Raw genomic sequence first — 21,710 nt, 5'->3', positions numbered from 1 at the left:
GGAGGCCGCGGGCCCCAGCGGGGGGCCGCCGAGAGTTCAGCATCCGCTCACGGAGGAAGGCCCTGGAGCAGCTTAGCAGCACGAGGGGCACCCCAGGCCTGAGCGTGTGGTCCAGGAACTCGGCACACACTCGGGGACTGACACACGGGACTGGGGAAGGATGCCGCGGGGGTCAGGGCTAGGGGCCGGGAATCCCCACATCTCACGAGCAGCCCCAGGAGATTCCAACTCGGGGAGCCCGGGGTGGGGCCCAGGCTTGGGCTCAAATTCCAGTTCCAGTAATCATCAGCCGGTGACTTTGAGTCAATTCCTTCACGTCTCCGTGCCCTCTCAGCGTGGCTGGTGGTGATGTCAGGGCAAGCAGTGGGAACAAGGGTACCTGACTCAGGTGCCCAGTGGGCAGGATTGGGAGAAGAGGCAAGAAAAAATGCTCTAAGGTAGAAAATGAGCAAGAGAGGTGGAAACCAGGAGGGGGGAACGGTGAGGGCAAAAGATGAGGCCATGCGTGGTGCTGTAGCCACAGACACACCTGCCTACAGGGGCCCAACTAGGAGCCAGGGGCGAACAAGACCGTTTGTCCTCTCCTCCTCTTCCCCAAGTGTGTGGCCTCTCAGCTTTTACTTTCCTACTCTTAATAGAGACATGGGTACCATGGGTACCAATAAATAGCTGGCTACAATTTTTAAAACAGCAACTGACATTCGCCCCTTTGTGAGAGAGGCAATAGCGGGTAGCAGAGACTGTGGCAACAACTACTCTGGCTCTAGCCAAGAGCTCCCACGCAGGAGTGGGGCCCAGAGTGGCCAGATCTACCAACTTCTTAAGAGAAGCCAGAATTTGGGATTTTTTTCATCCCAATCTTCTGATTTTCAAAAACATGTTGGCAATAAATTCACTTTTAAGAAAACGTATAAACACTGTGCAGAGGGAATCAGACACGTCTGCAGGCCGCATCTGGCCCTCCAGTCTGTGGCTCTGGTCTTCGGCCTGGAAATAGAACAAAAGCGAAGTCGCACGTCAGGACAATGACAGGAGAGTTTGGAAATCGCAGGGGCTGGAAGTTGTTAGGAGCGGCCGCTTTGTTTGAGGCGATGGGGGAAGAGGGAGCAGCCTGGCCAAGTACGGGCCCGGATTCTAACATCCATCAGGTGACCTGAGTGTGCACTTCAAAGCGAAAAGGGACCAAGACGCTGCTCCCTGCTGCACAGCTGAGGGCTGCTCGGTGCACAGTCAGGCAGCAGGCCCCTGGCTGCCTTCCCCGGGCCCACTGGGGGCCGTCCACGGCAGGACCTGGGAGCCAACAGCAGCCCCAAACCACAGAAATAGCGTGCCCTGGACAATGTCGGCTCCAGGGCCTGGGCGGCTTTGGGGTGTACACTCCCCCCGCCTCTGTCTTCTCTCTTGGGCCTCTGTTTTATTGGGATGACTAAATCTTTCAACTATGTTAGCAGTAAACACAACTAATTTACCCCCCGCCTCTTTGAAACAGCTGCTGACAGCTGCACTGTAATTCAATCAAGGATCTTTGTAGTCGAGCCTACCAAACTCCCATTTGTTGTTTGATTCCATCTCTCCTGCTCCGAGCCCACACAGCTGCACCAAATATTGATGAGCGCCCCTCTCTCCCCAGGGCCTGGATGATCAACAGCGTGTTCACGGTGGGGGCCAAGACGGAGAGCTCTTAGCAGACCGAGAACGCCAACATCTAGGAGTTGAGAGAAAAAACAACACACACAGACATACACAGGCCCAAGGACCAGAACCAAATGTCGCCTTTTATTGCAAAGTCAAAACCCTTTATTTTGTCTATTTGTACAGAATTTTTGCTGAGGACTGCTCTATGCAACAGCTGAAGGTACATTGGTCCGACCGTTAATAAATAGTCTTAAATAAGAAAACAAACAGTTTGGAGGGAAGCGAGCTCATCGTCCCAGACAAGGGATTGAGGAGGGTCCAAGAGCTTCAGATGGACATAAATAATTTCTTTGTTTCGTAACAACTATTTACATGTTTCAATGTACAAATGGTGCTAACCAGAGGCCGGCTGGGGCCCACGCAGTGAGAAAACTTGCACCAAGAGCGAATCACACACAAATCCCCAGATCTGCCAACAGACAAAACAAAATATAACAGAAACAGAGACTCTTCCCGTCGACCAGGCAGAGTGAAGCCTGCAGCCCAAGCTACTAAAGAAGAAAAAAAGAAAAGAAAAGAAAAACAGGGCCCCAGTGTTTCTAGGAACCAACTTAACCAAGGTGGAGAAACAGTTCCCCACTGGACAGGACTCCAGAGGCCACAGCCTCGCCTGGACAACAGACGGCCTGGGCCTCCCCACCGCCTTGTGGGCTGCTGGAGGCTGGGTGCGACCATTCAGGGGACCCACTGGCCAGGGCAAGGGAGGCTTGCGCCAAGAGCCATGTCAGAAATGGCACCCATAGTCAGGACCCTTGATTAAGGTGTCACTTTCAGAAGGGCTTCTAGATCCTTCCATTTGAGATTCGCATCCAGCACACCCTGCACCTAGCAGACCTCCCACTGTGCCATCTTTCCCTTACTTTAAGGAGCCAATCATTTCAGAGCCTCAGTAGAGGTCTGCAAAGGAAAAGAGGTGGCCACGTGGGGAGGCCCTTGTCAGAACCCAGACTTCAGGACGAGATCAATGAACAAGGGAGGGGCCCACAGAGATGGACAGGACCCCTGCCCACCCACCTGTCGAGGGCAAGGCTCCCTTCGTGCTTCTGGAAATAGGGCCGTGTTGGCTGGAGTTCAGGGTCGAGTTTCGAGTTCTGTCCTGAACGCGGGCCCCCTCCTCTCCGCTGTTCCATTGATTTCCTACCTCGAGGAGAGCTGGAAAACCAATTCCAAACGTCTCCCAGGGCTTGACAGGCCTATTTTAATTCCTGCCATCACACCCCCAGCTGAAGGACGGGACACATTTTTCCTTCAAGGACAACACACTCCCTCCTCCAAGCAGAAATTGGCCCTTCCCTCTCCCGGCCGAATCTCGGGTTTGGGCAAGTCTGCGTAAACCATGGGCCCGAGAGCCTCAGACCGACAGCGGGCTGCAGAGGACGGGGCCTCTGCGCCCTCCGCCGGCCACGGCTGCTGTTTATGACATCAGAGCCAAGCAAGAAATGGGGATAAGTTGTTTAGGAAAATATATGTGTAACATCCTAACCATTTTCATTCATTCGTTTTATTGTGACATTTATTACAGGAACTTCCGACTCGGTTTTGCTCTAGCACGGACGCAAACGTGCCCACCCCGCGCCGCGCCCCCCTCCCCCCGCTAGCTGCCGGGTGGCCTGGCTGAAGGGCGCTCCCAATTTCCCCTGGGACGAGTCAGTGCACGGCTGACACTCACGGCCAATGATCGTGGCCGGGCCATTTTTCTTTACATATTTTGTTTCCTGTTAGGTTTGCCTGCAGCAGCTTGTAGGATCTTGTCCATAGGATGCCAACGAAAAACTGATCAAAAGCCATTTGCCTCTCAAATCCCTTAATTCTCCTACACCACTAAGGTTGGGGAGGGGCGGGCGGGTCTTGAAAAGGCGCCGGGTCTGCTGTGCCTTGCCAAGGCGGGTGGTGGGAGACACTGGGCGGTGGGAGACCAGGATCCCGGAGAACATGGCCCCAGAGGGTCTGGCTCCCAGGAGGTGCTAGTGGCAGCCACAGGCGCGGACCACCATGTTCCTGTATTTCTTCAGGATGACGTTGGAGCTGTCGTCAAAGTAGAGGACGGAGATGGCGTTGAGCTGGGTCGGCGCGCAGCACGGCTTGGGCACGGTTTCCGGGTTGATAAAGTGGACCTGGAACACACACCCAAATGCCGGCAGTGGTGAGAAGCCGTGAGTCACTCCCCCAGCCTTATTTCCATAAGGAACACGTGCAGTATGGGCCAAATGACCGTAGGTGACCGTCCCCAAGCACTCCCAGTTCTAAGCACGTTCCAGAGAACTCACTCAGTTCTGGGATTGCCCTGTTTTACAGACAAGGGAACCAGAGCACAGAGGTCTACACAGCACACAGCTGGGAAGTGAGTGGCCAGATCAGACTTTGGGGCCAGGTCACTCCCTGGTGCGAGGCTGTCCTGTGCACTGCAGGATGTTGAACAGCACCTCCGGGCTCTGCCCACTGGAAGTCAGAGCACTCACCCCCAACCCCCAATTATGACAACCAAAAACGTCTCCAGATGTCATATTTGCCCTAGGGGCAAGATGCCCCAAGTTGAGACCACTGGGCTGAACCAGGTTCGCCCGCAGGTTAATTCCCCCCACGTGTTTTTGTGCACAGTTTTATTGGCACACGGCCACGCCCATCCATTTACCTAGCGTCTATGGCTGCTTTTGAATAGTTGCAACAGAGACCTTATGACTCTCAAAGTCAAAAATATTTACTCTCTGGCCCTTTGCAGAGAAAAGCTGCTGACCTCTGGGCTAGACCTGTCCCGTCCAAGAAAAATATAATGCAAGTCACACGCGTAATTTAAAACGTTCTCGTAGCCACATTTAACAAGATGGAAAAGAAACAGGTGAAATTAATTTAACCCAGCACTTCAAAAATATTATCATTTCAACATATACTTAAAATAAAAAAATTATTAATGAGATATTTTACCTTTTTGTACTAAGTCTTCAAAACCCGGTGTGTATTTTATATTTACAAAACATCTCGAGTTGGTCTGGCCACGCTTCAAGCCACACAGAGAAGTGGTTACTGTACCGGATGGTGCAGGACCAGACTATACTAGACTATCCTGCCTCTTGAGCAATCAAAGAAGAAGAAAAGAATTTGGGCAAACACTTGAGTGGACGTCAACAGGAAAGCAGGAGGTCCAGAGAGTAAGAAGGCAGAAAGAAGCCGTCCAGTCGCTCAGGTTACTGCTCCTTGCACGTGGGCTCCTGTGCACTTTACAGAGGACGAGGGTCAGAGGGCAAAGAAACTCAAGTGCCTGCAGGGGCCACACAAGCACCACTGACGAGTGAAGCAGCCTGGGAGAAGGACAGTAGGGAATAGTGAGGACTGGGGCAAACTAAAGGGAGAAGGCCACAAGATGACCGCAGCCAACCAAAGGCAGTGAGATCAGATGCGCCGAGTGTTCAGGACAGGCCAGGGATTCGGTTCTGTTTTGTTTTTATGTGAAACTTCCAGGTTTCCAACACACCACATGTGCCAAGCGAAGGCAGTCTGTGGATGACCCTCTGCTCACAAGGCCCCAGTCTGTGACCTCTGACCTAAGCCAGCACACTTTTTAAATTTTTTATTATGGACAAACCCTACAAATCTAAACCTTCCCCCATCTCCTGTGCTCTTGAATAATTTTAAAGCAAATCCCAGATGTCAGCTCATTTCTTCTGGAAGTATTTCACTAGGACTCTCTAGAAGGCAAGGATTCACTCCCCTTTAAAACATGACCACAGACCCCTCATTTGAGGATAATGGGAGAGCCCCCGTCAGATCCTGGAGCTCTCTGGTGAAACACAGATGAGTGGGTGGTCACAGGGTAGCTGGCTTCCTGGGCCCTGAAGGCGGGGTCACAGGACCCCTTGTCACCTCCCAGGGTCCTCGGAGCAGGACCTTAGGGGGGACACTGGCACAGGGAATAGGTCCAGGCCAAGGAACAGGCTGGGGGGCACTATCCATTTCCAGCTCAACGACTTTCAATCCTGAATAGGGCTTCGGAGTTTACTGTTGGGGGAGGAGGGCTCTGGAAAAGCAATGCTAAAGAAAAGACGCCTTCCCTCAAAGGGCAGAGCTGGTCCAAATGAAAGGAACGGGAGCTTTTCCTCCAAGCAGCAGCACATGGGGCAGGGACAGGGAAGGGGGAGGCAGATGACTGAACAAGAGAAGCAGAAAGCTCAGTAACAAACAGAACTGCGGGATAGAGGGGGGATGGCCCTGGGGAGTGAGCTCTCCATCACCAGAGGCATTCAAACCAGGAAAGATGACCCATTGTCAGGAAAGGCCCAGATAATGTTCATGGCAGGGAGCTAGATAACTGAGGTCCCTGAACCTCAGATTCTAAACTAAAGAACAAAGTCCCTAACCCTGATCACTATTGTTATTGGTAGAGTAGCAAAAATAACATCTGGTGAGCACGTGTCACCAAGCTGGGCACTGAGTTGAGAGCTTTAATCTCACCATCACACTGAATCCTCCAATGCGACCCCCATCTCTCCATCCTGTTATCCAGCTGCCATCTTCCCGTCACTCCCCGTCTCTGAAGCTTCCTCATTTGTTCCCTTGACTATTCCCTCCCTGGAAAATGAGGCTGAGGGCAGGGACCATGTCTGTGCTGTCCCCTGCGGTGTCCCCAGCTCCCAGCAGAGGGTCTACATGCAGCGGACGCTCAATAAACACCCCTGAATGACCGAAGTTCAAGGCTAGGGGGCAAAGACATGAGCTCTGGGAGGGGAAAGCTCTCAAGCCCCCCGACCCAGGGGAAGCCCAGACGCTGGACGCGGAGCAGACAGCTGACTGCCAAGAACAAGGGTCCGCCGACAGGCAGGGCCGGGACCGGCTTTGCCGTTAGGCACAGTGACCGCTGCCCAGGACACCTTCAGGAGCCCATGAAGCTGTTCTCATTTCTTTTAAAATTAGGAGAAATAAATGAACTTTAGAGTCGAAGAGTATACACTTCTTCATGCCAACGCAGTTGTAAAGTATGATTTTTAATCTTTTCTTTATGAAGGAAAGGCCCACAAAAGCTGAAGTGCCCAAGGCCCATGAGAGTCCCGACGTGGCCTCGGGCAGAGGTTTACTCTGGCCCCAGCTGGAAGGAGCACAAGGCAGGGTCTGGTGGCCTTGGTCCCCCTAGCTGACCAGACCCCAGAGGGCACGCAGGCCACACTCACCAGTGTCTGCACGATGGCGTGGTTGGTGGCGTTCATGTAGGAGTTCAGAGGGAAGGCACACTCCCCCTCGCAGTAGTAGGCGGCGTAGCCTTCAGGCGCGATGATCCAGTCCTGGGGGAGAGTGGAGAGCGCGGGAAGGGGGGTGGTGAGCTCCGCAGCCGGAACCACACAGGAAGTGTGAGCCATAGGGTCCCGCCCTCCACGCCGAAGCCCTCCTCCTGTGGGCCCGACTCTGGTGCTCCCAGAGGTCAAAGGCACGGCCCACCCACTCCTGAGCAGCCGGGGTCCTGCAGAGGTGGGAGAAATGGGTGGCAGCCTTTCCTGGTCCCAACAGAACGCAAAATGATGGAAAGACCACTGTGGGTCTGGGCTGAGGCCGGAATGGACACCTGCGTGGCTTTATTGGAAGGTGGCACGGAGAGGGGTGACCAGGGCTGGCATCAACTTCACCCCTACTAGGGGGTAGCACATCGGCAGTTTGCTTTAAACAAAACCTCCACACCTCAGTTCACCTGCCTGGGAGAGAGACTAATAACCACAATGGTGCGAATTAAATGAAGCGTGGACGAGCCAGCACAGTGCCTGGTACACGTGCTGCTTGTAAGGGGTGCACGTGGCTGCACTGGCCTTTAGGGCTGGGTGAGCACAGAAATATCGTGCTGGCAATAAATACACCCCTCATTGACTCAAGTCCACAGAATCTTCCAGCAGAGGCCCCTGGAGACTGGGGCTCTGTTCCAGCACCAGAACCCAAGCACAGCCCTGCGCTCTTCGAGCGTGGGTGCTGTCATAAATGTGAGGACAGAATCGCAGGAGGGCTCCAGGCTGGCTGTGTGTGCAAGTCCCCGGGCGCACTTGGGAAGATCCTCAGGGAAGAATCTGGACTCGCCCATAAGCTACAGGCTTGCTGAGGGGAGAACAAAACCAGTGGCCCTGGTGATCCTGTGACAACGCTCTGTCTGGGGCTCTCTGAGCTCCACGAGGGCAGTCACTTTGCAATGTCACTGCTGCATCTCCAGTGCCTTGGAGAGGTCCAGAATGTCGTAGAAGCTCATAAATAGTTGTGAGATTCCATGATCCTCACTCCTTTTCTAGGATTCATCCCTCGTCTTTTGCCCCACTCCATCCAAATGGTTCCACAGGGGCAGCCATGTTCCTAGACATGACTCCGCCCCTAAAACCACTGACTGGTTCAGGAACAAGCGCCTGACCCGAGCTGGGCCAATCAGTCCCTTCCCTGGGAATCTGAACCACAGAAGCGGGAAGGAGAGACAGACAGGGCAGAGGGTGGGAGCTGGGTCTTGTGGGAGCTGGGTCTCCCAGGAGCTGGATTCCAGCACACAGGCTTGGGCATGTCTGAGAGAAGCAGCCAGCCGCGGGATGGAGATGGGGCTCACGTGGAGGATGAGGTTCAGAGTCCAAAGTGTTTGGGGTCCTGCTTCTGGTTTCAGTCTCAACCACAGTTCTGCTCTTGGGCTTCATGAGGCATCCCAGTACCCCTAATCTAAATCCCCTACCCCAGTTGGGACACTTGACACCAGAGTCTTAACTGACATAGACGGGAAACAACTCAGTGCATATTTGGGACACAGCCCCGCCGCCCTGGGAGACCACGGGGGAGCCCAGACCCAAGAGATCCAGTTGACCCCTTACCTGCCAGCCCAGGTCGCGGAAGCTGACGTAGAGCTCGTGCTTCTTGCAGGCCTGCCTCTGGTCACTGCTGCTGTTTTCTGCATTGACGAGGACACAGAGGAGCGGAACGGGGAGAGGAAAAGGACACATACACACGTATTAAAGTTCCCTCATTCTAAGGCAGTGATGGGAGCACAGGTGGACTCAGAAAGCTGGAGGGTCAATTTCTGACACAAGAGCCGTCGGAGCACCTGTAGCCTTAAAGCTCATTTGCATGTCCAGCCCACGGCCTCTGTAAGGGAGGCGGCGCCAGCGCCCCATCCCTCTCTCATGCAGTCTTAGTCACAGCACTTTCTGGATCCTTCTGTGGACACTGGTTTCTCTTACACACTCGTGTGGTTCGGAGGCTGACATCTGCATGGATTACGTAAGAGAATCAAACCCCATCCACACCCCACAGCGCCAGCTGCAGAAGCCCCGCTTGGAGGGATCTGCTTCCAATGCCAACCTCGCCTTGTGAGGCCAGCTCACCCCGCGATGCTCAGCCTACTGGAGGGGCGAGAGGGGCACAGGGGGCCTGGGACAGAGCCCCCATCACCACCACCACCACCAAGAAGAAACCAGAGGGCAGATCCCACTGACCTTCCATAAAAACACACTACTGGGGTTTCTTTGAGGAGCGGAAATTATGCCCTGGGGTTTTCCAGAAGTATGTAAGGTTTGTAGGCACTGGGTTAGGGGCGAGCACTTGTAAACATGTAGAAATCTCTGTCTGTCTCTTTCACTCCCTCTCTCTCTCTCTTACACACACATAGACAAACACACACTCTCTGTTGCCACTGCACAATCTTCCCTCTACCCCTCAGCTACAGGGGTTGATTTTTTTCTTAACCTCAACCTGTCTCACCTCCACCTAAAACTTTCCAGGAGCTTTCTATCATACTTAGAGCAATATCTCAACTCCTGCCCTTGGCCTGTAAGGCCCTGACTCCTGAACCATCAGCCACCAACCTCCAGTCACACCAGCCTTCTTTCTGTGCTGTGAATGTGCTGCCAAGCCCATCCCCACCTCAGGGCCTTTGTACCTGCTGTTTCCTCTACCTGGACTGCTCCTTCCCATATTCTTTGTATGTCAAGCCTCAGCTCCAACGTCACCTACTCAAAAAGGCCTTGTGAGATCACGTGGGGTCCGCAGAGCCCAGTGTCCACCAATATTTGTGGAAGGAACACACAAATAAAGGAGGGGTTAACACCTTAGTTTCTGTCCACTGCTCTGATCCCCTCAAGGCTTAAGTGTCCCAGAAGGTAATGAATACCTGTGGTGAGGGGCACAGGAAGAGGAGAGGGGAAGACCCAGGAGATGAACAGGGTTACCTGCTCCCCTGACCTTGCCCTGGAGACACCCAGGTGCACCCAGTTCCCACTGCCTGGTCGGCTTTCTCAGATGGCCTGCTGGGGGGCCCTCCTGGACTCGGGCCGAGGTCCCTCATGGCAACCCCAGCCCTTGCCAGTGACTGGCTTAGAACCCAGGCTAACCTCAGCAGCTCACATCCTGTCCTCAGAGTAAGGACTGGTTCAGATAGGGCCAAGCGATACAGTGCAAGCCAACAGGACACAGGTGGAGGCACACTGGGGGCTTCTGGAAGAAGTTTCCTCATTCCTAAGAAAGACCCAAAGGAAGAGATGCTCGCTGTCTTCCTCCTGTTGCCCGGGGACAGAAAGGAGCGAGCCTTCAATGGCTATGTCCAGCCGTAGCCTTGAGATGAAGCCAACACTGCAGATGGCAGGGTGCGGATGGAAAGAGCCAGGCTGTTGACTTCTGGATCAACCAGCCCTCGTGCCCACACAACCTCGGTTCTGGGAGCCGACGACGTTCCTAATGCTTGAAGCCCATTTAATCTGGGATCTCTCTTACTTGCAGCCAAACCATCCCACAGAAGGTTCATGTGAGGGGTCATCCAGATGTGGGACTGGTAGTTGGCTTGAGCCCAGGTGTAGACCCTGGAGCACGCCAGCCCGAGTGAAGTTTGACCAGTGAGTCAGGACCCGGGAAGGGGGACGCTGCAGCTCTGGAGCCAACCCCCGGCTCTCCTAGACCCTCAGCTCCTCGTCTGCAGGGTGGGGAGAGGGTGCCCACACTTCCCAGGGCAGCCTTGAGTCTTCAAGTCAGTTTAGCACCGCGCTTAGCTCATGGTGACTTGCTATTTATTATCCTTCCAGCCACCCGTCAGGGATGTTTAAACATCCACACATCCTTCATTTACACGCCTACCCTTTGACCATTCGGAGTTAAAGACCGGCTCCTCCAAACCCACTGACATGCCATCCTGGTGTTCGGCAAAAGGTGAACCTCCCCGCCCCGCCATGTTCTGCTTTCCCCTGATTCACAGGAATTCTATCTGCACGGCTTCTAGGTTAACAAGAAACGGTCAGATAAGAAGGACACGGCTGACTTCCCTTCCCTGGGCCTCAATTTCCTCATCTGTAACATGGGTGTGGTAGGAGTTGTGTAGCGAGCTCATTTCGTATCCATAAACCTAGTGACCATCCACTGCAAGTCAGAGGCCTCCTCTGGCACACACTGGACATCACGTCGTCCCGGAAACCCTCAACATGGAGGGGAGGGGAGTGAGGGCGGGAAGGAGAAAGAAAGAGAAAGAAGAATGGGGTTGGGGAGAAGGGGGCTGGAAGTGGGGAGAGTGGAGGGTGCAGCGGGAATCAGAAGATGGTCTCCTGCCGGTTTTCCGGAAACACTTAGGTCCAAGATAAACAGTGTTCCTGGCGGGGTGGGTTCGATCTCAGGCTACTTCCACTTTCATCAGCATTGTCGAATATCCCTAATTTTATACAGATCTTTATGTCTATAGTTCAGAAAAGCAATTTTTAAAGATATACAAACCAATGAGAAAATTACACTTAACTGATTACGACAGAATTGTGGTCTTTATGGGAGGGAACCTGGCTCCTAGGAGACCTCAAAACCAGTGAGACGACCTGAGTGAGGGGGCGATGGGGCACCGGCAACCGCCCCAGGCTGGGGCAGGGAGCACTCGCCTTCCGACGTCTTCGGCCCTCACTACCTGGGCGCCTGGCGCACCATTCATTCATTCATTCATGCACACAAACTGCACTGAGTGTCTACTGTTTCAGGCATTGGAGCTACAGGTGTGAACCAAACAGAGCCCTGCCATGGCGCGACTTCTCTTCCAGCGAGAGAGCCAGACAGTCAACCGACCAGTCACACGCTGTCAAGATGAGCACCGTGGAGAAGAGCCAGGGAGGACAGGAGGACGGGAGGACAGGGGGATGGGACGACAGGGGAAGGGGAGGACAGAGGGACGGGAGGATGGGAGGACAGGGGGACGGGAGGACAGGGGGACGGGGGGACGGGAGGACGGGGGGACGGGAGGACAGGGGGACGGGGGGACGGGAGGACAGGGGGACGGGGGACAGGAGGACAGGGGGATGGGAGGACGGGGATGGGGGACGGGAGGACAGGGGGATGGGAGGACAGGGGGACAGGGGACGGGAGGACAGGGGGACAGGAGGACAGGGGGACGGGAGGACAGGGATGGGAGGACAGGGGGACAGGGGACGGGAGGACAGGGATGGGAGGACAGGGGGACAGGGGACGGGAGGACAGGGGGATGGGAGGACGGGGGACCGGAGGACCGGGGGACGGGGGATGGGAGGACAGGGGGACAGGGGATGGGAGGACAGGGGGAGGGGAGGACAGGAGGATGGGAGGACAGGGTGATGGGAGGACAGGGGGACGGGGGATGGGAGGACAGGGGAACGGGAGGACAGTGGGACAGGGGGACGGGGGGACGGGAGGATGGGGGACGAGAGGACGGGGGACGGGAGGACAGGGGGACGGGGGGACGGGGAGGACGGGAGGACAGGGATGGGAGGACAGGGGGACAGGGGACGGGAGGACAGGGGGACGGGGGGACGGGAGGACGGGAGGACAGGGATGGGAGGACAGGGGGACAGGGGACGGGAGGACAGGGGGACGGGGGGACGGGAGGACAGGGGGACGGGGGACAGGAGGACAGGGGGATGGGAGGACGGGGACGGGGGACGGGAGGACAGGGGGATGGGAGGACAGGGGGACAGGGGACGGGAGGACAGGGGGACGGGAGGACAGGGGGACGGGAGGACAGGGATGGGAGGACAGGGGGACAGGGAACGGGAGGACAGGGATGGGAGGACAGGGGGACAGGGGACGGGAGGACAGGGGGATGGGAGGACAGGGGGACGGGGGACGGGAGGACAAGGGGACGGGGGACAGGAGGACAGGGGGATGGGAGGACGGGGACGGGGGACGGGAGGACAGGGGGATGGGAGGACAGGGGGACAGGGGACGGGAGGACAGGGGGACGGGAGGACAGGGGGACGGGAGGACAGGGATGGGAGGACAGGGGGACAGGGAACGGGAGGACAGGGATGGGAGGACAGGGGGACAGGGGACGGGAGGACAGGTGGATGGGAGGACAGGGGGACGGGGGACGGGAGGACAGGGGGACGGGGGACGGGAGGACGGGGGACAGGGGATGGGAGGACAGGAGGATGGGAGGACAGGGTGATGGGAGGACAGGGGGACGGGGGATGGGAGGACAGGGGGACGGGAGGACGGGAGGACAGGGGGACGGATGGACAGGTAGGGTGCGCTGGGGGGAGCCGTGTGATGTGATGCAAACGAAGGCCCCTCTGAGGAAGCGACATCTGTGTGAGAACCAAAAGGGAGTGAGGGAGCAGGCCAGGGAGGCATCCAAGGGAGGAGCGTCCCAGGCTGAGGATGCAGAGGGGTGGAGAGGAGGGGCCCTCCGTGAGGAGGAGCAGTGGACAGCGGGACAGAGGGCCGGGCACCGGAGCCCCCAGGAACGAGGAGGCAGGAGCCAGGGCCAGCGCGGGCAGTGTGTGGAGCAGCACGGTCCACTTCACTGGCTGAGCTCCAAGGCTGGGGGTCAGGGCAGGTTAGGGAGGACGGAGCAGCAATGGGGACCCCACCTCCAGGCCTGGTAGCCCGAGGCCTGTGAGAGACAGAACCAGCTGCAGGGTGGCAGGGCCTCTGCAGGGCCAGGTGGCCATTAGCATGTGAAGATCAAGGGAATCACAAGAGAAGAGCTGGAGAAATCTACTGGACTATTCCCTGTACCGTCTGGAATGCACTGGGTGGGAATCCAGGACGGCCTCCATCGCTGTGGCGACGCCTGAGGCCGCAGGGAGCAACCTCAATTCACAAGCCTCCTTCTCCCTCTTCCCTGTAGGGAGGTGGAGGGGGGAGGCAGGGAAGGAGCATCCCTCAGCCCAGTGATGTTTGCGAAGCAGCCTGAACGACACAAAGGTCTGAGCACGTTAGCTTGGGCCAGGGACGTGGCAAAGAAGCTTCGTGCCGAGGGCCAACACTGCCAGCTGCTTGGTGCCCCGAGTAAAGGAGGATCTGACGCTACGTGAGGGCTCAGTGAGAAAGAAAGTGCCACGATTGATTAGCAATGTCTGCCACCAGCAGAGGAAGGGCAAGCATCAGCCTGAGTGCCACTTTTCCCAACCCCGACTGAAAGCAAAGCAGTGACATGTGGTTTAACGTTGGAACCCAAGGCCCAACAGACTGAGGCTGTGAGAAGCTCATGAAGCCAGCAGTGGGCATACAAGTGTGGGGTGGGCAGTGGCCCTGCCGTCAGGGACCCCAGACACTAGCACTGCGCCTCCAGGCCCCCTTGCAGTGTGGCTGCTCCGGGGAAAGTGGTCGGAAGTCCCTTTTCACTATGACCCCTTATTAGCAGAAAGCTGAGGAGAGGAAAGAAAGGAGATGCTCTGGAGGTAGACACCCAGCTCCCAGTCCCTCCAGTCCTGCCCCACCCAGCGCACGCAACAGTGGGCCAGCGAGCAGGGGGCCAGGCTGCTTCACCCACCTCCACGGGCCCCCGCCGGAGCCTCTAACAAGTTACAACGGGCTCTGGGACTCAGCTCCCGCCCCCACAGGTCACCTAGGGAAGGCAGCTAATTACCAGGGAGGTGGGTCCAAACGCGGGCGGGGAGGAGGAAGTGGGAGGCAGCCAGGGACCCAGTTTCCCACCCCCAGACCACACCACCTGAAGAGCAGCTGGAGGCCCTGGCAGGGGTCGGTTAGCCTGCAGGATAGAAAGCCCCGCGGCAGGTGGTGGGCCGGAGCGTGTGTCCCTCCGACACACAGAGCTGCCGGGTCAGAGAGGATCAACTTGTGCGGCCCCACGGCAGCGTTCCCGGCCCATCACGGGAGGTGAAGCACTTCAAACGGGCGGGTGCGTGCACACACCCACACCCTCAGAGATGCTGGTTTACAGACCCGCGGTGGGGCCCAGGCCTCGGCATTTTTTTAATTATTAAACTTCCAGGCAGGGTTTAGATGAACTTCAAACAGCGCCAGAAAGCAGAAATCCATGGGAAGGAGGTAGATTCCCGGCGAGGTGGAACAGCTGTCCTGTGCGGTAGTGAGAGCCCTGTCCTGGGGGTGATGTAAATGGAGACTCGATGGGGGTTTGGTGAGGACGAGGTGGGGAAATTGGGTGTCGGATTCTAAGGCTTTAAGGCCGGGCCCCTCCCCTTGCATAGCCGAGGTACAGCTGGCAGACCTCCAGGACACGGGAGTCTTTACTGGGATGGAATTTGCCAGCACGTCCTCCTGGTTGATGTGGAAAGGCCTCCAGCAAGTCTCCCTAGTCTGACCCTCCCTGAGCGCCCCGCCCTGCTCCCCCCATTCTCAGAGCAGCCAAAATGATCTTATCAGCCCTACCCCACACCAGGATGTGGATGCGGTTCCCAAGAAGACACTAGACTTTGCTCACCTCTCCCGCCCACCCTCCCCCGACAGCCACACGGCCCTTCCTCTCCCCTCAAAGGTGCCACTCACCCTCCCATCACAGGCCCCACACCTGCCAGGCCCACTGCCCGGAGCACCCGTCTCAAGCCGACCCAGCCTGGCCTCGCGGGCACCTGCTCGTCCGAGCTCTCAGCTGGGACGTCTTCTCTGAACCAGCCCTCGAATGGGTGAATGGGTGCATCCCTAGTCCCCACGCCCCGACTCTCAGGCCTGTTAGTGTGGCTGTGAATGATGGCCACCTCCTGCCCGTGCTGAATGAGCTCCATGAGGGCAGACCACCGCTGGGCTTTCAACATTGAACCCCGGCCCCCAAGAGCCCGGCGCAGAGGAGCCTCCCAATACGAACTAAAGGATTCAGTTGGTTTTCAATTTAGGGGATCACAGACCCCTTTGAGAAACCTAAAACAGAATGGATGCACCTGCCAGAAAGAATCCCCCAGAATCCCTGCCCACAGACCCTGGAGCCACACGCACCCACGAAAGTCCATCCGAGGGCCCCTGGGGCGTCCCTGGGGGCAGGAAGCCCTGCTCTTAGAAACAGCACCAACCATAGCAACCATACCCTCCTTTTGTCTCGAAAAGGAAAATGAACAGAAATTTCAGAATTGGCTGGGAAGGCGAAAGCTCTTGACAACATCAGGTTAATCTGGGGTGGGGCTGCACTGCCGCCTCACCGCCATGTTTCTAAGTACCCCCATGCTCCCGCTCCAGGCTTCCTCCGACCAACCCCAGGCCCAGGAGCCAGGGTGCCGACGAGCTCAGCTCCGAGCTCCCAACGCGGCCAGCGGGGCTGGTTGGAGCCTCAGACCATTCCTGCTCAGGACCCACCCAGAGCCATGCAGTCTCCACAAAAAACCCGCCACCCATATTCAACACATATTAGAATGTGCCATGAGTTTCAAATGTTTTTCACTTTAAGAAACAAAACTAAAGACACAGCAAACTCCCCCATTTTTCCTCCTCCCCATTCCCCAAGCAGCGCCCCTCGGTTGGTGTGGAGCCTTCCCACGCACGCCTTTACAGTTTTCTCTCACTTATTTGTAGCCATGGTTTTGTCTCTTCAGAAATTTACATGGTTGGCACCTTGTTACATTAATGTTTTGCTGCTTGCATCTCTAAATGAACCTGTGACTTTTACACAATGAAGAGGGTGAGCTCTGTGCAGGACGGGATTTTCTGGGGTTTGCTTCCTGCTGCACTGGTTCCAGAACCATCTGCGCAGCACGTGAACGGACGTCATGTCCCTCCCCTGCTGGGGTCCCGCGGGGCTCTGTGTGTTAACCCCCACCCGGGCGTACCTGCAACGTTGGCCCCCCGCAGGGCCTCCTGGCTCTTGAGTGTCTTGGAGCGGTTCTGGCTGCGCTGCTTGCCCCCCGTGGAGCGGGTGCTGCGGAGGTGGACCTCGGTGGCCTTGAAGAAGGCCACCATGAAGGGCTGCTTGTTCTGGGGCCCGTGCCGGCCGATCAGACCCGCCAACTTGGGGTTGATGCTCTGCCCTAGACCGGAAGCAGCCAAACGCAGAGAAGAGCGGTTACAGGAGGGGCGGTCAGCGGGTGACTCCATCCACGCCTCCCAGTTCACTCACACGTCTGTTTCTCGTCCACCCAGCACGCATGTGTTCAGCACTCACTCCATGCCAGGCTGTGGTAGGAGCTTGGGACACAGCAGGGAACCACGGGGAGAAAACCCCCTGTCCTCTGCGAGCCGGTGGGGCAGGAGGCAGGTAGCCCGTGGTGACGTGTGTGGACAAAACGAAGCGGAGGAGGGGCAGAGCCGGCTGAGGCTTGCGGAAGGACGGGCTAGGGGAAGTTCCACTCACATTTCATTGGCCGGGGCAGGTCACGTGGCCCACCTACTTTCAAGGGGTGGGGGCAATCCTGCTTGGTGCCAAGGAGGGTGGGGACAGTCACAAGCAGCCCTGATGACCACCACCTTCTGTGCGGAGGGGCCACTTGAGGAGAGAACTGGGTAACAGCGAGGGAGGGAGCCACGTGAGTATTTGGGGAGCAGGCATTGCAGGCAGAGGACACTGCAAAGGCAAGTGACCGGAGGCGGGAGCGAGGTGGGTGTGTTCAAGGAGCAGAAGATACTGGCCGCCTGGTGGGAGCAGAGACTGGGGGTGACAGGGGTGGTGGGGTCAGAGGGTAAGTGGTGGGGGACCACAGGGGACACGAATAACACAGGGTCTTGTGGGCACCAGCAAGCTTTCCTGGGTACTGGGTTGCGGTGTCCCCCCAAATTCATCACCCAGAACCTCAGGAGGTGACCTTATTAAAAAATAGCGTCTTTGTAGATGTAATTAATTAAGATGAGGTCATACTGGATTAGGGTGGGCGCCAGGCGAGTGACCGGTGTCCTTAGAAGAAGGCCATGTGAAGACACAGAGGCGCACGCACGCACACACACACGGAAGACGGCCATCTGAACACGGAGGCCAAGGAACACCAAGAGCCACCAGATGCTGGAAGAGGCAAGGAGGGACCCTTCCCTGGAGCCTTCGGAGGGAGCGCAGCCCAGGGACGCCTTGATTTCGGACTTCCAGCCTCCAGACCGTGGGAGAATAAAGCTCTGTTGTTTTAGCCCCCAGTCCGTGGCACTGTGTTACGGCCGCCCCGGGACACTCGGACACTCGTTAGGAATGGAAACCACGGGGTGTTGGAGCCGAGGAGTGGCAGCTTGAGCTGTTTGTGAAATCACCTCAGGCCGTCCCAGGAGACTGGACTGTAGGGGTCAAGGATGGAAGCGCAGACCAGGCAGAGGCGACTGACCAGTCCAGGGAGAAGGACCTGGACCCGGCGGTGGGAGCCGAGTCGGCCAGGAATGGCTCGATCCTTGATAGTTCATTTTTAAATCTATCTTTAGAACTTACTTAATTTTTTTGCTGAGGAGGATTCGCCCTGAGCTAACATCTGCTGCCAATCTTCCTTTTTTTGTATGTGAGCCGCCACCACAGCACGGCCACTGGCAGACAAGTGGTGTAGGTCCACACCCGGGAACCGAACCCGGGCCGCAGAAGCAGAGCGCGCCGAACTTAACCACTAGGCCACCAGGGCTGGCCCGAGAACTTATTTTATTTTTAACGTCTTGTTTTGAAATAATTACAGATTCACATGAAGTTGCAGGAAAAAGTGTACAGGGAGGTTCCATGTACCCTTCACACAGTTTCCCCCAACGGTCGCATAACTAGCAGACATCCAAACCAGGAAAACAACCAATCCTGGGTATATTTTGAAAGGAAAACGGACAAAATTTGTGGAGGGACTGGATGTAAAAGGTGTGAGAAGTGCAGGGTCCCACGTGAGTGACTCTCACGCTCTGGCCGGAGCGCCCATTAGAAGGGGGGCAGAGAAAGCAAGGCGGGGGCAGGGACAGCGGGGAGGGGAGGGGAGATGAAGTGCAGTGTGGTTTAGCCGCTGCTGTCCGGAATCGCCACCTGACACCAAGGGAAGCTGGCAGGTGGGCAGCGGAACGTCCCAGCCTGGGCGTGGCTCCTGGTCCAGGGGAGACACACCTGGAAGGCAGACGGGCTCTGGCCCAGTGCCAGCCTTCCTGGGTTCAAGTCCAGCCTCTGCCACTCAACGCACAGATGCTCCTCAGAGCAACGCTGTGCACATTGAAAGTGCTCGATAAATACCGGCTCAGGGCAGCGGTCTGGGCCGGCGTGGAGACTGGACGAGCTCACCTGGGGAGAGCATGCTGCTGAGAGCTGAGCCCAGGCGCCCGTCTCCACCACTGAGAGGACAGAGGGATCTGGCAGAGGCTTCACAGGAGTGCCAGTGGGGAAGGGTCTGGAAGGATCTGGAAGAAGCTCGGGCAGGAGGAAGGAGGACACCAAGACGATATGGGGTCCTGGAGACCAGGGGGACAAAGCGGATGGAGCAGTCACCGTGTCCTGTGCTCTGCCGATGGATCAGGTGTGATGGGGGTCAAGGACGGGCTGTCTGTCGGCTCCGGCAATGATGAGGCCACTGGCCAATATGCATTTAATGTCACGTCTGGTGGTGGTGAATACTCCAAAGAAAGAAAGCAAGAGACAGGACAAAGAAGGCCTATCTCACTCATGACAGAACAGCTCAGAGAGGCTGAATAACCTGCCAAGGACACCCAGCTTGGAAGCTACAGAGCAGAATTTGAACTCAGGTCAGGCTGTGTGACCGCGACATATGACACCCCAAGTTAGGCGAGGGGGTCAGACGCCAGCGGAAGCGGTGCTTCTGGAGGCCCTGGGCCCATCCGCATCTGGAGTTAACTTCACCGGGAGCCCCCCAGACGGACCGCAAGTCGAGAAACCAGCCTCCCGAGGACCGGATCAGCACCAGGGGGTTCGTTGTGGTTTTTTAACAACTAATGCTTAAAGAGCAAACCTCCCTGTCCACCACTATTCTACCTTAACTCCTTTTAACGCTCGGCTCTCCTGCATTCCTTGCTGGGGTGTCCTCGAGTTCACCCATCTATAATTCGAACAATGCTATAAAAGAAACCATTAAAGCTGAGCCCCTAGGAGTCGTTTCCCCCCTGGAAGGCTTTTAGGGCAAAATAAAAATGCCTTGCCTGAAAACCTGATGCTGTTCCAGAGACAGCAAACCCAGGCACAGGAGCAGCCTCTGCGCCCCTGGGAGGGGCATCTAGCTCCCTCCCACAGCCATCAGGACAGCCAGGTCCGGGACCCACAGCCTCAGCTGAGAAATGGACAGACAGAGGGGAGAGAAGAGGGTCTCCGGGGGTTTTAACCCACATCCACCGCCGACCTGCCTGTGTGGGCTGAGGGAGGTGAGACTGTGTGCTGGGGCCTCAGTTTTCTCATCTGTAAAATGGGGGTGATATCGTTCGTCTCACCCATGCCCCCCTTTCCTTGGTACCCAAGCCAATTTTCATTTCGCAGCTGTGCCTTAGCTGACCCTGCCCTGGCCACAATGGTGGGGCCTGTGGTCCAATATGTGGCAACTAACCCTCTGGCTACAATGATTGGTTCAGGGATGGCACATGACGCAATTTAGCCAATGAATGGAGGAGAGGTGTTCTGGAAGTTTCTGGAAAAGAACCTTCCCAGTCTAGTGTCCAGAGCAACCTTCTCTCTCCCTAGACAGGATTGAGGGAGGAGGGATGGATGGAGCCCCAGAAACAGCCATCATCTGGTGACCACACGTGGACCACATTTTCAAATGGGGCTGATCTGGTGGAAGGAAGAACAGAGAGACAGACAGACACAGGGTCTCTGGTGACATCACTGAGCAACTGGATCAAACCAGTCCTGAAGCTCGTGTCTTGCCCCAACCACCAAGACAAATAAACCCCCTTGATTGTTTAGTCTGAGCTGTCATTTCGGGTTGTTCCTGCCCTTTTCTTAGAGGCTTGAGGACTAGAGAACATGGCAACAAGCCATCCTGGGCCTGGCACAGAGCAGGCACTCAGAGGGCAGGTATGGATCATTCCCCTTCTGTCACCACATTTGAGAAAAGATTAAGGTTTTCAACCTAAAGGCTGAACGACACCATAGCAGACACTTACCTTCAACAACAAAAAACAGGGACATGGAAAACTACAAGGAAACAGCAGTTCCCTCCCACTCAGATGGCTACAACAAGGCAGACTAGAAACAAGTGTGCAGAGGAGTTGGAGAAAGTGGAACCCTCATACAGTGCTGGTGCAACTATAAAAACGGTGCAAATACACTGGAAAACAATCTGGAGTTCCTCAAACAGTTAAATATAGAGTTCCCACATGACCCAGCAATTCCACTCCTAGGTACATACCCAAGAGAACAGAAAACACAGGTTCACACGAAAACTTGTACACAATGTTCACAGCAGCATTATTCCCGATAGTCAAAAAGTGGAAACAGCCCAAACGTCCATCAGCTAATGAATGGATAAACAAAATGTGGTATATCCATGCAATGGAATATTATTCACCATAAAAAGAAATGAAGTTCTGACACATGCTACAACATGGATGAACCTTGAAAACATTTTGCTGTGTGAAAGAAACCAGTCACAAAACATCACAGGTGTGATTCCATTCACATGAAATGCGCAGAACAGGTAAATCCACAGAAACAGAAAGCAGATTAGTGGTTGCCAGGGGTTGGGGTAGGTGCAGGGAATGGGGGGCTGAGTGCTAATGGATAGGCAGTTTCTTTTCGGGATGATGGAAATGTTCTGGAATTAGTAGGACTCTTGCACAACAATGTGACTATACTAAAAATCAGCAAATTGTACACTTTAAAATGGTGAGTTTTATATGTGAATTATATCTCAATTTTAAAAAAGACAAAAAAAAAACACCAAAAAACAAAAACCAAGGGTAGGAATGACCCACCAACCGAACCCTGGGGCACAGTTTCTTATAACAAGAACGCCTCC

The 21,710-nt window shown here is 55.9% G+C and overlaps 1 protein-coding gene across 2 annotated transcripts in view; it reads right to left on the bottom strand.

Moving 5' to 3' along the window:
- Positions 1-1,749: 1,749 nt before the first annotated feature.
- BMP7 (bone morphogenetic protein 7) overlaps positions 1,750-21,710 on the bottom strand; it is a 90,486-nt gene continuing 70,525 nt past the window's right edge. The window contains exons 4-7 of one of the 2 annotated variants that reach the window (XM_058562425.1): positions 16,647-16,844; positions 8,508-8,584; positions 6,855-6,965; positions 1,750-3,809 (exon numbers count right to left, since the gene is read on the bottom strand). In XM_058562425.1, the coding sequence (XP_058418408.1) occupies positions 3,660-3,809; positions 6,855-6,965; positions 8,508-8,584; positions 16,647-16,844 (536 nt within the window). In that variant the 3' untranslated portion in view covers positions 1,750-3,659. The remainder of the gene's footprint in view (positions 3,810-6,854; positions 6,966-8,507; positions 8,585-16,646; positions 16,845-21,710) is intronic. The other variant, XM_058562426.1, reaches the window with a different exon arrangement.

The sequence above is a fragment of the Diceros bicornis genome, chromosome 19 (assembly GCF_020826845.1).
Source record: "Diceros bicornis minor isolate mBicDic1 chromosome 19, mDicBic1.mat.cur, whole genome shotgun sequence".
Taxonomy (NCBI): Eukaryota; Metazoa; Chordata; class Mammalia; order Perissodactyla; family Rhinocerotidae; genus Diceros; species Diceros bicornis.
This window is presented reverse-complemented; position numbering and strand designations above follow the sequence as displayed.